This window comes from Mobula birostris, chromosome 2, assembly GCF_030028105.1.
Source record: "Mobula birostris isolate sMobBir1 chromosome 2, sMobBir1.hap1, whole genome shotgun sequence".
NCBI classification, from domain to species: domain Eukaryota; kingdom Metazoa; phylum Chordata; class Chondrichthyes; order Myliobatiformes; family Myliobatidae; genus Mobula; species Mobula birostris.
In genome coordinates, this window is record NC_092371.1 from 82131062 (window position 1) to 82149704 (window position 18643).

At 41.8% G+C, this 18643-nt stretch overlaps 1 protein-coding gene across 2 annotated transcripts in view; it reads left to right on the forward strand.

The window, feature by feature from the left end:
- The window catches only part of LOC140188072 (serine/threonine-protein kinase 3/4), a 220394-nt gene that overhangs the window by 161970 nt on the left and 39781 nt on the right, over nucleotides 1-18643 (forward strand). The window contains exon 11 of one of the 2 annotated variants that reach the window (XM_072244027.1): nucleotides 1017-2119. The exons of the other annotated variant lie outside the window; for it this stretch is intronic. Within the exon in view, the coding sequence (XP_072100128.1) occupies nucleotides 1017-1067 (51 nt within the window). The 3' untranslated portion in view covers nucleotides 1068-2119. Of the gene's footprint in view, nucleotides 1-1016; nucleotides 2120-18643 lie in introns of those variants that run through there. 2 annotated transcript variants of the gene reach the window in all.

Genomic DNA, 18643 nt, shown 5'->3' on the forward strand with positions numbered 1-18643 from the left:
ATAGGGTGGATGGAGGGCTAAAATTAAATGACAAAAGAATTCAAGTTCAGGTTTATTGTCGTTCAACCATACACATATATACAGCTAAACGAATCATCATTCCTCTAGGGCCAGCGTGTACATATAGACTCACAGAGTGCATAAGGTTGTCATCCAGCACATACAGGTACAAAATATTATCAGCACAGTTCCCTGAGTGGCATGGTGTGAAGTTTGACAGGTTGACATAAAGTGCGAGGTGCATATTTATGTAAAACAGTACAATGTCACTGACACTATTATAATAACACAAACAGTCATATAAGTATGTGAAGCAGCAGCAACAGAAGGTGAAAAGTGGCCAGTGTGGGACAAGAGTGTGTCCGTGAGTTGGGAGTGGATGTTGGACAGCAGGGCATTCAGATGGGTGTTCTGGTGTGGTGGGCGGAACCCGTGTGATAAGAAGTCTAATACCAAGGGGGAAGAAGCTATTACCCCAGTGTGCCAGTAGGAAGTCAAAGAGATTGTGGGATTGGGAGGGGTATTTAACAATGCTAGAGGCACTTCTGATGTATGCCCCGAATGGAGAGGGGGGGGAGAGGGAGAGAGACCCCGATGAAGTTTTCAGTAGTCCTTGCTTTCCATTGCAGATGAATTTTTAAGCAAAAGTGAGAATCAAAAAGTAGGTGTAAACAGGAATAGCACACCCATTATGTGAAGCGGTTGAATTTGATATTGGAAAGGAATATTGTAATGTACCTTGTAGAGAGTTGAGTTGTTGTTACTTGTATTATGTTTCTTTCGAATTATTTTTTTTTATTAAGTGCAATCGTGAACAATAGCCAGATCAGAAATGCTGATCAAGTCAACTAGTTCCCAAAGAGAACTCTGATAGGCTAATCAGATGGTTCACTGATGCTCAGAGAACAGGCATAAGGTTCGCTAGCCCCTGTACCCCCGAAACACACCGGAGCAGAGCGGCGGAGGTATGTGCTATGCATGACCTAATCTGAAAGCATCGTGTTGTCTCATAACAGATCGTGTTCATGGTGGAACAGCTTGGTCAAGGATGGGGTGATCAGCACTGACGGACAAATTATACCTCCACTACCCCAAACATTGATGGAACAATGAGAATTCAGTGGACAATTCTAGTGATATTTGTACTTCAGAGTGATAGCAGTGTTAAAAGTGAAAGAAAAAGTTGTTTTACAATAATATCCTATCACCTAGAATTAGAAAATTACATAGAAAAGTAGAGTGCCCCTTATCCAAAATTACAAAATCAGAAAATCACCAAAATCCAAAACTTTTTTGAGCACTGGCATGACATCACAAATGGAAAATTCCACAAGGTGCTGAGAGGATTTCCAGGCGATGCACAGATCTCTGTGCATCACAGTTCTGAGAAGTGACCGCATGCATGTAATGAACAGAAGTTAATGAAAACCAGAAAAACACTGCGTAAAATGAAAAATGAATATGTCAATCAAGTATTGAAAGAATGGATTCATCAGCGTCAGAGTGAGCATATGCCACTAAGCAGTGTGCTGCTCATGAAGCAAGCAAAGGTCTATCATGTCGAACTAAAAATTGAAGGTAATTGTGAATATTCAGCAGACTGGTTGCAGAAATTTTAGAAAAGGTATATCATTAAATTTTTTAAGATTTGTAATGATAGAGCATCTGCTGATCATGAAGCAGCAGAGAAATTCATCGATAAATTTGCCAAGATCGTCGCTAATCAACGATTCAGGAACAACTTCTTCCCCTCTGCCATCCAATTTCTGAATAGGCATTGAACCCATGAACACCATCTCACTACTCTTTTTTATTTCTTTTTTTTTGCACTTCTTATTTAACTATTTGGACTTTGGGACAAAAGTTCGAATCCAGCTGGCTCCCCTGCATGCTTTCCATCTGTGTTGGGGTATGAGCTGGTGATCTCTTTGGAAACTCACCCGGCAGAAGGCAACGGCAAACCACCGCTGTAACTTGCCTCGTGCGCAGTTCCCCACTACGTCAGAGAGGCGTGGAGGGAAATTCGAGATGCGACATACCTTTCCTTTCCTATTTAACATGTGTGTGTATGTGTATACATATATATATATATGTACAGTGGTATGCAAAAGTTTGGGCACCCCGGTCAAAATTTCTGTTACTGTGAATAGCTAAGCGAGTAAAAGATGACCAGATTTCCAAAAGGCATAAACTTAAAGATGACACATTTCTTTAATATTTCAAACAAGATTACATTTTTATTTCCATCTTTTACAGTTTCAAAATAACAAAAAAGGGAAAGGGCCTGAAGCAAAAGTTTGGGCACCCTGCATGGTCAGTTCCTAGTAACACCCCCTTTGGCAAGTATCACAGCTTGTAAATGCATTCTCTAGCCAGCTAAGAGTCTTTCAATTCTTGTTTAGGGGATTTTCGCCCATTCTTCCTTGCAAAAGGCTTCTAGTTCTGTGAGATTCTTGGGCCGTCTTGCATGCACTGCTCTTTTGAGGTCTATCCACAGATTCTCGATGACGTTTAGGTCAGGGGACTGTGAGGGCCATGGCAAAACCTTCAGCTTGTGCCTCTTGAGGTAGTCCATTGTGGATTTTGAGGTGTGTTTAGGATCATTATCCTGTTGTAGAAGCCATCCTCTTTTCATCTTCAGGTTCTTTACAGACGGTGTGATGTTTGCTTCCAGAATTTGCTGGTATTTAATTGAATTCATTCTTCCCTTACCAGTAGATGTTCCCTTTGCCACTGGCTGCAACATAAGCCCAAAGCATGATCGATCCACCCCCATGCTTAACAGTTGGAGAGGAGTTCTTTTCATGAAATTCTGCACCCTTTTTTCTCCAAACATACCCTTGCTCATTGCGGCCAAAAATTTCTATTTCAACTTCATCAGTCCACAAGACTTGTTTCCAAAATGCATCAGGCTTGTTTAGATGTTCCTTTGCAAACCTCTGATGCTGAATTTTGTGGTGAGGATGCAGGAAAGGTTTTCTTCTGATGACTTCCATGAAGGTCATATTTGTGCAGGTGTCGCTACACAGTAGAACAATGTACCACCACTCCAGATTCTGCTAAATCTTCCTGAAGGTCTTTTGCAGTCAAACAGGGGTTTTGATTTGCCTTTCTAGCAATCCTACGAGCAGTTCTCTGGGAAAGTTTTCTTGGTCTTCCAGACCTCAACTTGACCTCCACAGTTCCTGTTAACTGCCATTTCTTAATTACATTACGAACTGAGGAAATAGCTACATGAAAACGCTTTGCTATCTTCTTATAGCCTTCTCCTGCTTTTAATTTTCAGAGTGCTAGGCAGCTGCTTAGAGGAGCCCATGGCTGCTGATTTAACAAGATTTGAGGAGTCAGGGTATTTATAAAGCTTTGAAATTTGTATCACCTGGCCTTTCCTAACAACGACTGTGAACAAGCCATAGCCCTAACAAGCTTATTAAGGTCTGAGACCTTGGTAAAAGTTATCTGAGAGTTCAAAGCTCTTGAGGTGCCCAAACTTTTGCATGGTGCGCCTTTCCTATTTTTCCACTCTAAAATTGTGCAAAACAAAAATAATACACAATCTTGCTTAAAATGTTGAAAAGAATGTTTCACCTTTAACTTTATGACTTTTGGAGATCAGCTCATCTTCTACTCACTTAACTATTCACAGTAACAGAAATTTTGACCAGGGGTGCACAAACTTTTGCATGACACTGTGTGTGTGTGTGTGTATATATATATATATATATATATATATATAATGTAATTGTTTTTTCCTCTATTATTATGTATTGCATTGTACTGCTGCTGCAAAGTTAACAAATTTCACTACATGTGCCAGTGATATTAAACCTGATTCTGATGAAAATGTAACACACTGAATGGCTACATTAGTACATATGTGTGATAAACGGGTGTAAGACACATACTACTTACCAGTAGCACATAAGTTCAGAGTCAGAAATGATAGCGATCCCAAGCTATCTCATTATATATTCTAAAATCTGAAATCTGAAACACTTCCAGCTCCAAGCATTTTGGACGGCGGATACCCAACCTGTACAGTTATCTTTAAGTCAGTACCCGGAGTGAAACTTTGTGCTATCAAAGAGCAATGTCTCTGACATTCAAATTAAGTGCATTCTGGTATAATATTAAGTGTGAAACAATAGCATTTATAGTGCACAGTACCCCAGCTGAGCATCATCGTTGTGCACCCTTGCCATTAAGTGACTCTGAGACAGAGGAGAACTCAAATATCCTGGAATGGTACCAGTGGGTGTGATAACCTTGGGCTGCATTCAGATCGCGAGCAGTCTGATCCTGAAAAATGACTGCTGCTCGACTAATTATTCCTAGCATAGAGCATAGTGCATCTCAGGAATTCAGACTTCAATTCATTTTATCCAATAAAGTACAGTTCTCAGTAAATGGTGGTGCTTGAAGCTTGGCTTCATCAATAAAACGTTCTCACCAAGCTTCCTGCATTTACATAGAGCCTTTCGGGATATCTCTGAACCGTATCAGATTGGTTGCGAGAATGTGGCAGGTGCGCATGTGACCGATTGATCGCACGGTGAGTCGATTGGGCCTCCTTCTTGCGGAGAGCTGTTTATGCATGGCCTTTCAAGTGCACAAGTTTTCTGTCTCACTGAGTCTGGTATGTAGCTCCTGCCCTGTAGGTAGCCCAGCATGCTCAGTGGCGAACAAAACTCAGAAAAAATGTTTAATCCTACTGCTCCGGTGTTGTTCTTGCTTCGCACATATTTAACAATCTCAATGAACCTTCTAATCATTGACCGGCTTTATGTAGTCTCTGCCACGGTAGCATAGCAGCTAACGTGATGCTGTTACAGCTGAGACTGTTCCAGAGTTTGCAGTTCAATTCTGGTGCCATTCTGTAAGGAGTCTCTGTATTTTATTTTTAATTGCCCACTTTAGTGGCAAAGAAGTCCTTGGTTTAATATCTTAACTGAAAAATAGGAGATTCAGCTCTGCCGCACTCCATCACTACATTGCTGAACAGACAGCAAGTTGGTGTTCATTTCTTGAGTGGGCGTTCAGGAGGGAACTGCAGAAAAACAAGGAATGAACGAGAGGAGACAGATTTAATAGGAACCTGAGGGGCAATTTTTTTTACCCATAGGATGTACAATTTATGATTCATCTATGTTTACCTTGTTAAATGCTCAAAGGTTCAAAGTAAATTTATCATCAAAATGCATATATGTCACCATATACAATCCTGAGATTCAGTTTCTTATGGGCAATTGTAGTAAACACAAGAAGGACAATAGAACAATGAAAGATGGTGAACCGTATGTTTTTGGAACTGGAGCAATGGAAGGAAATATGCAGTTACGGGGAGAACATGCAAACTCCTTACAGGAGCAGCTGGGCCAAAGGCCCTGTTTCCACGCGAGATGACTCTGTAAATTAGTAAACTTGCAGAAAGGGGGCAATAATTGAAAATCGAGCTTCATCATCAGTAACTGTGAGTTGGTTCATTCTGGAAGGAAGAACTTAACGCCAGAAGCATGACAACACTTGCAAGCTACCCAGAGCACTTCCTTGGGCTGTGTTGGTCATTGACGCATTTTACAGTATGTTTCGATGTATATGTGACAAGTAAAGCTAATCTTTATTTTTTAAAGCGGTCCTGTTGATAATAAATGAGTGACCAGGAGATGAGATTTGGACACAGATACAAGCAGGCTGATAAGACATTGAAGAAAGGAACTGACAAAAAGTAGTGAATTTGTCGAGGGATATAATTCAAAAGCAGAAAAGGTGCATAAAGCATTAATTATGCTGCGTTTGGAATATTGTGGCTGTGCTGATCTCCAGGTTTCAGGAAAATTTTATTTATTTATTTCATTTAGTGATACAGCATGGAACAGGACCTTCCAGCCCAGTGAGCTGCATTGCCCAGCAACCCACCTATTTAACACTAGTCTAATCACAGGACAATTTACAATGACCAATTAACCTACTATCCACTACATCTTTGGAATGTGGGAGGAAACTGGAGCACCTGGAGGAAACCCACATATTCATTTGAAGGATGTACAAACTTTCTTACAGAGGTCACTGGAATTGTACTCTGAATTCTGACGCCCCGAGCTGTAATAGCATCATGTTAACCGCCACGCTACAATGGCGTCCTGTGGAAGATTGATCTCTCTGGTATCAGACCAAATGAACTTTTTAAAAAAAAAAGACAAACCTTTTTAATAGTTGAACTTGTATATAAAGGACACGTAAGCCCTTCTAACGCAAACATCATCCAATCTCTCACCACTTCAGAAATACCAGAAGATGATTCACATTTTTCTATGTTGTGTTCCATCTGCCATATCCTTGTGCACTTCCCTAATCCCTCTGAATCCTGCTCACAGCACTGCCACCCGCTGTTATGTCATCTGCAAAACTTATAGATATTGCACTAGATCCCCTCATTTAAATTATTGATGGCTTGAGTCCAAAACCTCAGGTACAAGTCATAAATCATCTTCTGGGGATCTGTCACCTTTCAGCACAGAAGCCAAGGAAAAATATTCCAACCAAAGTGTGGATGGAATGCGGAATTCACTACATAAGTAATGTTAGGAGGAATAATTATAATGAACAGTTATAGTTTTCGTTATAATGAGCAATTATAATAATGACGCTGGAATGTGTGACGACACTTGCGGGCTGCCCCCAGCACACCCTTGAGCAATGTTAGTTGTTAACAGAACCGAGACATTTCACAGGATGTTTTGTGTACGTGTGATAAATAAATGTGAATTAAATTTATAAACAGTGTGTATGCAGTTAACAGTGAAGCTAGAAGGATGAGAACGTGGCTGAAGTGAAATGGTGGAGAAGGTTCTAATTGGGCTTGCTACTGCTGTGCTGTATGATGCAGTCTACTAACCAAAGATGAAAGAATACCTTTATTTGTCACTCAAAATGTACAGTTGAAATGCGTCATTTGTGACAAAGACTAGCGCAGTCTGAATATGGGCCGTGGCCAGCCCACAAGCGTCGCCAAGCTTCCAGCGCTAGCATAGTGTGTCCACAACCTACTAACCCTAACATACATTTTTCAAACATGGGAGGAAACAGGAGCACCCGGAGAAATCCCACATGGTCACAGAGAGAATGTGCAAACTCCTTGCAGAGAGCAACAGAAATTGAACTTGCATCTTTGGTGCTGTGAAGCGTTATGGTACAGGAGCATCAGGGCTCACACCAGATTCAGGAACAGTTATTACCCCTCAACCAACGGGGTCTTGAACCAGAGGGGGTAACTTCACCCAACTTCACTTGCCCCATCATTGAAATGTTCCCACGACCAATGGGCTGACTTTCAGGGACTCTTTATCTCATGTTCTCCATACTTATTGCTTATTTATTGTTATTATTTCTTTCTTTTTGAATTCACACAGTTTGTTGTCCTTTGAACACCCAAGTTGGTGTGGTCTTTCATTGATTCTGTTATGGTTATTATTCCATAGATTTATTGAGAAGATGAATCTCAGGGTGTATATGCTGACATACATTTACTTTGATAATAAATTTACTTTGAAGACTTTGGTAACCACTATCTAGTAGAGCTACTATGACTTGATGTTTCAGTCCCTATGGTAAATTGGCACTTTCGATGTTGGCAGTGGGCTTGGAGTGGTGACAAGGAGGGAGGGTAGGTATGTCATCGGGGTCATCAGGTGGGCACCCTCCTTCTTTGACGTTTCATTGATAAGTCCACAACGTCTCCAGAGCACTCAACGGTGCTACCTGGCGTCCCAGATACACCCCCCTCAGTTCCATACCCTCCTGTCTTCATCTTGCAGCCCAGTTGTTGTCTTTCCTTTTAATCCAAATCCAATTGCAGCTTTCTTTTGCTGCATTTGACAAAGACTTGATTGCTTGTTGGAGGGAGTGACCCCTCACCCCTATCTTCTTCAATAGACTGGTCGTAGATGTAGCAACGAAACCCCTGCATCCCACTTCTACAGGGAAAATTTTGGTCTTCTAGCCATTCTGGGCAGCTTCAGTTGCCAGTTCAGAGTACTTGGTCTTTTTCTTCTCATAAGCTTCTTTGACACTATCTTCCCATGGTACTGTCAATTCCACAACATATGTCAGCTTGGCTGTTGTGGACCACAGGACCATGTCTGGCTGGAGTGTTGTAGCTGTAATGTCATACTACTGTGTAACAAAGTCACCCTGAATCTTTGCTAAATCAACTTCAATGCTGTATTCCAAGATGAGGCCTTCAGTCAGGGTGGATTACATTATAGTCCAACTGGGTAGCCTCCAACCCGATGGCTTGAATATCAATTTCCCCACTCTGGTCTCTTAGCTCTTTTCACCTGCCTATCACCTCCCCCCAGGTCCTCTCCTCCTCCTCCTTCTCGTATGGTCCACTGTCCTCTCCTGTCAGATTCCTTCCTCTCCAGCCCTTTACCTTTCTCACTCACATGACTTCACCCGTCACCTTCTAGCTATCCTCCTTCCCCTCCTCCCAACTTTTTATTCTGGCATCTTCCTGTTCAGTCCTAAAGAAAGGTCTTGGCCTGAAACGTTGACTGTTTACTCTTTTCCACAGATGCTGCCCAGCCTGAGTTCCTCCAACATTTTGTGTGTGTAGCTTTATATTCTTCTCATTGCTGATTTACAAACTGCATGTGGCAGCAGCGTAATAAAAAAACGCTCCAATATTTGAGGGCAGATCACTGTAAAGATTAGGACTATTGCTTCTGCACTCAGCCTGTCCTTGCTTGGTTGTGCTGTGAGCAATGTTTGGGATAACCTGCCCTCAATCCTTCCTGGCTCCTTATGGCTGCTGAACTTGGTGCCTAGTGTTCAGGATTCTGAGAGATGTTGTCCCTTTTGGGGGGGCCAATCAGATTTGTTGACAAATTCTAAAACTAACATCGTGGTGTGATCACTCAAGTTGTGTAAGATGTTCTCCTAAGGGGTTATCTATTGAATGTCCTCAGGTGGCTGTAGAGACTAATCTTGGATCCACATATTTCTGTGCAGTGTGGGCACGAGTAAGTGTTGGCTGTGGTTAGTGGTTGGGTCTGATGGTTGTTCAAAAACAAACATAATATGTCAAAGCATGGGTAAAATATGTAAGAGGAACCTGAGGGTTAATGTAAGCAGGTTACACTGAGATTGGGTAGGACTAGAATTGGAGATCATAGGTTAAGGATAAAAAAAAAGGTAATGGCAAACCACTTCTGTAGAAAAACTTGCCAAGAACAATCAAGGGAAACTGAAACTAAATGTAGAATGAGCTGCCAGCAGATTTAATTGCAACATTTAAGAGAAGTTAGGATAAGTACATGGTTGGGAGGGGTATAGAAGCCTACAGACCAGATGTGGGTCGTAAGACTAGGCAGAACATGTTCAGGATAGATGAGATAGGCTAAAGGGCCTTGGTACTCTATGACTCTGATTCAAAGTGAATGGCAAGACAAGGATCTCCCACTTAGAACTGATATGTGGTAACGTTCAGTAATGTTATGGAGAGGAGGCATTATGGCGGGTGAGGAGAAGACGAGGGGTGGCGGTGTAACTAGTATAGGGAATGGTTATGAAATTACTGGAGGCTTGAGAAATCAAATGTTTATCATTCTAGTTACCTTCTCACCCCTTCTCTTCTCTTCACATGCCATAGATGTGGCCTAACTTGCTGAGTTCCTCCGGTATTATGTATGTGTTACCCTGTGGATTGGACTGGTGGTGCTGAGATGGGAACTTTTACTGACCAAGTTGGATTCTTTTGGGTGGCTGGGTGGAGAGACGTCTCTACCAAAGAAAGTGAAAGGCACCCCTTCCCTCCACTACCCTGTGGGTCACCTTTGGACAAGGTGTAGTACCTGCTTAGTTTCTCCCCCCTCTCCCCCCCCCCACACACATTGGGTCACTTAAAGCCATGGGAGCAGATAGTGAATGGTCTTAAAAGCAACTGGTGCATATCACAAATCCTGGTTATGTGACCACCGACGTCAGGCAGACAATCTCTAAAGAGTATTGATAATGGCTGGGGTCACCCATCTTGTAAAGATACTGCCCAGAAGAACGCAAAGGCAAACTACTTCTGTAGAAAAAAGATATAGGAGCAGAATTAGGCTATTTGGCACATCGAGCCTGCTCCGCATTTCATCATGGCTGATCCATTCGATAGGTTCCAATTAGGTCAGCCCTTATTCTTCTAAATTCCAGTGAATAGAGGCCCAGAGCCCTCTTCATATGACAAGCCATTTAATCCTGGAATTATTTTCATGAACCTCTTTTGAACCCTCTCCGGTTTCAGCACATCCTTTCTAACATAAGGGTCCCAAAACTGCACACACTACTCCAAGTGAGGTCTCACCAGAGCATTATAAAGTTTCAACATTAGATCCTTAATTTTATATTCTAATCCTCTTGAAATGAATGCTAACATTGCATTTTCCTTCCTCACCGCAGACTCAACCTGCAATTAACCTTTTGGAAATCCCTTGTGCCTCAGATTTTTGTATTTTCTCTCCATTTAGAAAATAGTCACCCTTTCATTTCTTCTATCAATGTGCATGACCATACACTTCCCAAAACTGTATTCCATCTGCCTCTTGTTTGTCCATTCTCCTAATCTGTTTTAATCCTTCTGTAGCCTCCCTATTTCCTCAAAGCTACCTGCCCCTCCACCTATCATTGTATTGTACGCCAATTTTACAATAAAACCATCAATTCCATCATCCAAATCATTAACATATAATGTAAAAAGAATCAGTCCCAACACAGACTCCTGTGGAAAACCACTGGTCACCGGCAGCCAATCAGAAAAGGCTCCCTTTGTTCCCACTCTTTGCCTCCCACCAATCAGCCACTGCTTTATCCATGCTAAAATCTTTTCTGTAATATCATGGACTCGTGGGCTTACTAAGCAGCGTCATGTGTGCCACTTTGCCAAAGGCCTTGTGAAAATCCAAATAACCAATATCAACTGAATTCTCCTTTGTTTATCCTGCTTGTTATTTCTTCAAAGAATTCCAACAGATTTGTCAGACAAGATTTTCCCTTCAGGAAACCATGCCTACTATGGTCTATTTTATCATGTGCCTCCAAGTACCCTGAGACCTCATCATTAATAATCGACTCCAACATCTTCTCAACCACTGAGATCAGACTAACTGGCCTATAGTTTCCTTTCTTCTGCCTCTCTCCCTTCTTGAAGTGTGGAATGACATTTGTAATTTTCCAATCTTCCAGAACCATTCCAGAATCTAGTGATTCTTGAAAGATCATTGCTAATGCTTCACGATCTCTTCAGCCACCACTTTCAGAACCCTGGGGTGTACACTATGTGGACAAGGTAACTTATCTATCTTCAGACCTTTCCATTTCCCTGGAACCTTCTCTCTAGTAATGGTAACTTCACACTTCATTACCCCTGACACCTGGAGCTTCCACCATACTGCCAGTGTCCTCCACAGTAAAGACTGATGCAAAATACTTATTCAGTTCATCTGCCATTTCATAGTGCCCCATTTCCATCGTTTTCCAGCAGTCCGATATCCACTCTTGCCTCTCTTTTACACTTTATATATCTGAAGAAACTTTTGGTATTCTCTTTAATATTATTGGCCAGCTTACCTTCGTATTCCAGCTTTGCCTTCTTAATGACTATTTTAGTTGCCTTGTTTTGTTTTTAAACGCTTCCCAATCCTCTATAACTTCCCACTAGTTGTGCTGTATTATATGCCCTCTCTTTGGCTTTTATATTGGCTTTGACTTCCCTTGTTAGCCATGGTTGTGTCATCTTGCCTTGTTAACCGATAGAAGACAGAGACTTGGTATAAATGGACGTTTCTCCGGTTGGCAGTCAGTGGTGAGTGGGGTGCTGCAGGGGTCGGTGCTGGGCCCGCAGCTGTTTACCATTTACATTCCTCATTTGGAAGAGGGGACTGAGTGTAGCGTAGCAAGATTTGCTGATGACACTAAACTAAGTGGAAAAGGAAATTGTACAGAGGATGTAGAGAGTCTGCAGAGGGATATAGATAGGTTAAGTGAGTGGGCCAAGGTCTGGCAGATGGAATACAACGTTGGTAAATGCAAGATCATCCACTTTGGAAGGAATAATAGAAGAGCAGATTATTATTTAAATGGTGAAAGATTGCAGCATGCTGTTGTGCAGAGGGACCTGGGAGTGCTTGTGCATGAATCACAAAAAGTTGGCTTGCAGGTACAACAGGTTATTAAGAAGGCAAATGGAATGTTGGCCTTTATTGCTAGAGGGATTGAATTCAGGAGCAGGGAGGTCATGCTGCAACTATACAGGGTACTGGTGAGGCCGCATCTGGAATACTGTGTGCAGTTCTGGTCTCCTGCTTGAGGAAGGATATACTGGCTTTGGAGGCAGTGCAGAGAAGGTTCACCAGGTTGATTCCAGAGATGAAGGGGTTAACCTGTGAGGAGAGATTGAGTCGCCTGGGACTATACTCTCTGGAGTTCAGAAGAATGAGAGGGGATCTTATAGAAACATACAAAATTTTGAAAGGGATAGCTAAGATAGAAGTAGGAAAGTTGTTTCCATTGGTAGGTGAGATTAGAACTAGGGGACATTGCCTCAAGATTCAGGGGAGAAGATTTAGGATGGAGATGAGGAGAAAGTATTTTTCCCAAAGAGTGGTGAATCTGTGGAATTCTCTGCCCAGGGAAGCAGTTGAGGCTTCTTCACTAAATATATTTAAGAAACAGTTAGATAGGTTTTTACATAGTAGGGGAGTTAAGGGTTATGGGGAAAAGACAGGTAGATGAAGCTGAGTTTATGGACAGATCAGCCATGATCTTATTGAGTGGCGGGGCAGGCTCAAAGGTTGGATGGCCTACTCCTGCTCCTATTTCTTATATTCTTATATTCTAATACTTCTTCCTCTTTGGGATGTATATACCCAGTGCCTTCTGAATTGCTTCCAGAAATTCCAGCCATTGCTGCTCTGCCATCATCCCTGCCAGTGTTCTTTTCCAATCAATTCTGGCCAACTCCTTTCTCATGCCTCTGTAATTTCCTTTACTCCACTGTAATACTGATACATCTGGCTTTAGCTTTAGCTTCTCCTCAAAATTCAGGGTGAATTTGATCATATTATGATCACTTGTCTCCAAGGGTTCTTTTACCTTAAGCTCTCTAATCAATTCCTATTCATGGCACAACACCCAATACAGAATAGCTGATCCCTTTAGTGGGCTCAACCATGAGCTGCTCTAAAAAGCCTTCTCACAGGCACTCTAGAAATTCCCCCTCTTGAAATCCCACACCAACCTGATTTTCCCAATCTACCTGCATATTGAAATATCTCATGACTTTTGTAACATTGCCCTTTTGGCATGCATTTTCTGTCTCCCATTGTAACTTGTAGACCACATCATTACTACTGTTTGGGGGTCTGTATACAACTCCCATCAGGTCTTTTTCCCCTTGCAGTTCCTTAGCTCTATCCACAACGATTCAATACCTTCCGACCCTATGTCACCTCTTTCTAATTATTTCAGTTTTTGCCGTCGGAGCTGCACCACCCCTTCTGCCTTTCTGCCTATCCTTTCGATACAATGGACTTTAATCTCCCACCTATAATCTTCTTTCAGCCATGATTCAGTGATGCCTACATCATACTTGCCAATCTCTAACTGTGCTACAAGTTCATCTACCTCATTCCATACACAGTGCATATTCAACTACAACACCTTTAGTCCTGTATTCACCTTTTTTGATTTTATCCGGCTTTTATATTACAACTCATCCTGTTGACTGCATTATGAGCCTCTCCTTGCTAGGAGTCTCACTATGTATTCTCTCTGTTTGTAAACCAACTACCTCATCTTCTGCACTTCTGCACTATTATTCTGGTTTCCATCCCCCTGCCAAATTAGTGTAAATCCACCCAAATTAGTTTGGACCCTCTCGGATTCAGGTGTAACCCATTTTAGTACATGTTATACCTTCCCCACAGGAGATCCCGATGATCCATACATCTCAAAACCTCTGCCACCTGCACCTGTCCTCACCTGCCAAATCATTCTATTCTTACCCTCACTGGCACATGGCACAGACAGCAACCCAGAGATTACCACCCTGGAGGTCCTGTTTCTCAGCTTTCTATCTAGCTCCCTAAAATCTCTCTTTAAGACCTCCTCACCTTTGAAAACCTATATTGTTGATGGATTCCTTATAAACACCATTCACATCCCCTGTCAGAGACTGAAGGAGGTTATTTCCTTCTCAAATTCTGTGCTGCCCCACCATGTACTGAAAGCAAAGCCTCCCCAACACTAGTGCCAGGATAGCATAGTGGTTAGCACGTCGCTATGACAGTGCGGGGTGTCGGAGTTCAGAGTTCAAATCTGACATCATCTGTAAGCAGTTTGTACGTTCTTCCCCATGGAACGCATGGGTTTCCTCTGGGTGCTCCAGTTTCCTCCCACAGTCCAAAGGCGTACCGGTTAGTAGGTTAATTGGTCATTGTAAGTTATCCCATAATTTAGGCTAGGATTAAATGGGGGTTGCTGGGCACTGTGTCTCAAAGGGTTGCGAAGGCCTGTTCCATTCTGTATCTCTAAATAAATAAGTAAACCAACAATAATAACAGCAGTTACCGTTGTTCTGTTTTCACCAATGTTTCACAAACCCACCAGCGTTTGCAGAATGAACCCATATCACACCACTATTGCCCTCCACGCAAGCTGATCTTACAAGCTGTGTAGGTACGGCCAGATTTGGGAACAGCTTCTTTCCAACTGTGATAAGACTGCTGAATGGATCCTGACCCGGATCTGGGCCGTACCCTCCAAATATCTAGACCTGCCTCTTGTTTTTTTTGCACTGCCTTACTTCCCATTTTTCTATTTTCTATTTATGATTTATAATTTAAATTTTTAATATTTACTATTTGTAACTATTTTTAATATTTAATATTTGTAATCCAGGGAGTGTGAAGCGCAGAATCAAATATCGCTGTGATGATTGTACGTTCTAGTACCAATTGTTTGGCGACAATAAAGTATAAAGTATAATGGAGCTTCTTCCAGTAAGCTGATGCACTGAAGCACCTGGATGAGATCTATACAATATTAAAGAGCTCAGTTAGACCCATCAATTAGAAGTTAAGTTTAATGGATTTGTAATGACTGCAGGTTAGTACAGTAACTGAGAGGAGCAAACAATTCGCCAGAATCTGAAAATGTTGCTTGCTTTTTTGTGGAGCTTGGCTCTGACCGGGTGGGCAGAATTGAATCAGCAGTTTGTTGATTCATGGACTTGAGAACAAGAAGAAAGCATTACTGCCAGAAGCATTATTGCGCCAAGATTTGTGCCCTCTGGTAACTTCAAAACAGTGCCCTGAAATCATTTTGAAGAGCAGAGGAATTCTGATGCCGTGGTTTGTATTTATTTAATTGACTGATTGAAAAAGAAAATTTGGTGTTGGTTTATTATTGTCACACGTACAAGATGCAGTGAAAAGCTTGCCTTCATTCTGTTCCTACACATCAAATCATTACACAGTGCACTGAGCTAGAATAAGGAAAAACAATCGCAATGCAATAACAAAATCTACAGAAAAAATGCAGTGCAAGGAAGTAGTGAAGTGCCAGAGCATAATAAGATAGATTGTAAGGACAAGAGTCCATCCCATTGTACAAGAGGTCCACTCAAGAATGTAGGAAAGTGGGATAGAAGCTGACTTTGATCCTGGTGGTATGTTCTCTCCGGCTTTTTATGTTCAGCCCAATGAGAGAGGGGAGAAGAGAGAATGTCTGGAGTGGTTGGGGTCTTTGATTATGCTGTTTGCTTTACTGAGACAGTGAAGAATCGACAGAGTCCCCAGAGAGGAGGCTGCTTTCCATGATATGCTGAGCTGTGTCCACAGCTCTCTCTGCAGATTCTTGAGTCATGTGCAGGATACTTGCCATACCAATTATCTATTGATTATTTTTCAAAGATCTGTGCAAGTACAATTTGTTTGCCATCTGATACTTCGATTCAAAAATATTTAATTGCTAATAAAGTTCCCGGGAGAGGAGCAGAATTGGGCCATTTGGGCCATTTGGCCCATGGAGCCTGCTCTGCCATTTCATCCTGGCGAATCCATTTCCCTCTCAGCCCCAGTCTCTTATCAGACCATGAGAAAGGTGTGGAGTGGGATGAAGGAAATTGTATCCAAAGTTTGATGCAGGGATAAATGGGATCATTTAGCACATCGATAGATTTCTACAATCAGTTTGTGGTTCTGTTATTCACTTTATTAACTAAATGATCCACTTTGATACTGTAATGTTTACTGCTGTTGCTATATCTCATTAAGAGTTTTTGGGAATTTGTTATGTTACTCTGGCAAAGTCTCTAGCAGACTTCTACAGATGTTCAATGAAGAGCATTCTATCTGGTTGCAACACCTTCTGGTCTGGAAGGGCCACTGCACAGGATCAGGAAAAGCTGCAGGAAACTGTAAACTCTGCAGCTCCATCATAGGCACTAGCCTCACCAGCATTGAGGATGTCTAAAGAAGTCAGTGTACGTCACAAAGGATTCCCACCAACCAGGAAATGCCCTTTTCTCATTTTGTTATTGCATTAGAGATGAGGTACAGGAGCCTGAAGACGCTCACTCAATGTTTTGAGCTTCTTCTCACATATATATAATGAGAGATCACAGTAATAAATGTGTATTTGTTATTGTCATTTATAATTTTTTAATGTATTGCATTGTACTGCTGCCACAAAACAACGAATTTCATGCTTCTGATTCTGAGCAAAACTATCTTGTTGGGGCAGAGTTCCAGATGTCCACTGCCTTTTCTGCTAGGGTTATTTTCCCAGAGGCTCTGAATCATAAGATTTAATATATCAACTTCAACAATCACCTTCGACATTGAAGAATATTTTACAAGTTTAACAAGATTTTAGACACTAACCCAGGATAGCACAGAGCAGGTCACATTGAAGTAAGCCTTTTGAAATCGGAGTAGTTCCGGTTTATTCATGTGCTGTGCTAACTTGATGGGGTTACCATCTGCTGTAGTCAGGGTTCGTTTAAGATGAACTTCTCTCACTTTGTGAACCTAACAGATTCGAGTAACTGATGAATCCCAAAGTTCATATTCTTAATTAAGAACAGAGAATGATGGAAATACTCAGCAGGTCAGGCAGTATGTGTGGAGAAACAGTTGCATTTAAGATCAGTGATTTTCTTAATCCCCATAATTTGAGTCAAATTTGAGGCTAGTTTAAAAATAATCTGTGCTTATATGTAATTGTATCATAATACTTATGATCAGGGACCATTCAGCTTGCAGGCACTTTGATAGAACTATGCTATTCGTCCCTTTCTCAAGACGAGGAATTTTTGTCTTCAAGTGTTCATTCAGTTTGCTTTTGCGACTATTATTGAATTAGCTTCCTCAAACCTTTGAGGCAGAGCTTCTCCGCTTCCAGCAACATGAATTATTTTGACCTCACCTCTAAATCTTTTATCAGCCTGTCTCTGATTACTGCCCCTTCTTGGGGAAAAATCTAAAGCAGTATGTAGAGTAAATACACATGGACATGCAAACATTGAGATCTATTTACACAGACACAGATGTGCACGGACATGCTGACACACAGTGGCAGACATGCACGTGCACACATAAGACCATACAGGAGCAGAATTAGGCCATCTGGCCCATAGAGTCTGCTGCACCATTCAATCATGGCTGAACCTTTTTTTCTGATCTCCTCCTCAACCCCAGTTCCCAGCCTTCTCCCCGTAACCTTTGATGCCATGTCCAAACAAGAACCTATCAGGCTCTGCCTTAAATACACCCAACGACCTGGCCTCCACAGCTGCACGTGGCAACAAATTCCACAAATTCACCACCATAGAACCATAGAACACTACAGCACAGAAACCAGGCCTTTTGGACCTTCTTGGCTGTGCCGAGCGATTTTTCTGCCTAGTCCCACTGACCTGCACCTGGACCATATCCCTCCATACACCTCTCATCCATGTACCTGTCCAAGTTTCTCTTAAATGTTAAAAATGAGCCCACATTTACCACTTCATCTGGCAGCTCATTCCACACTCCCACCACTCTCTGTGTGAAGAAACCCCCCCCCTGCAATGTTCCCTTTAAACTTTTTCCTCTTCACCCTTAACCCATGTCCTCTGGTTTTTTTCTCCCCTAGCCTCAGTGGAAAAAACCTGCTTGCATTCACTCTACCTATACCCACCATAATTTTTATATACTTCTATCAAATCTCCCCTCATTCTTCTACACTCCAGGGAATAAAGTCCTAACCCAATTAATATCTCCCCTATTTCTTTTGGTTTCAAACATAGCCAACCACTCTGATCTTCAAGAGGACCAATTTTATCCCTTACTATCCTTTTGCTCTTAATATACCCGTAGAAGCTCTTTGGGTTATCCTTCACCTTGACTGCCAAAGCAACCTCATGTCTTCTTTTAGTCCTCCTGATTTCTTTCTTAAGTTTTTTTTTTTGCACTTTTATACTCCTCAAGCACCGTATTTGCTCTCTGTTTCCTATACATGTCGTACATCTCTTTCTTCTTCTTTATCAGAGTTCCAATATCCCTTGAGAACCAAGGTTCCTTATTCTTATTCACTTTGCCTTTAATCCTGACAGGAACAT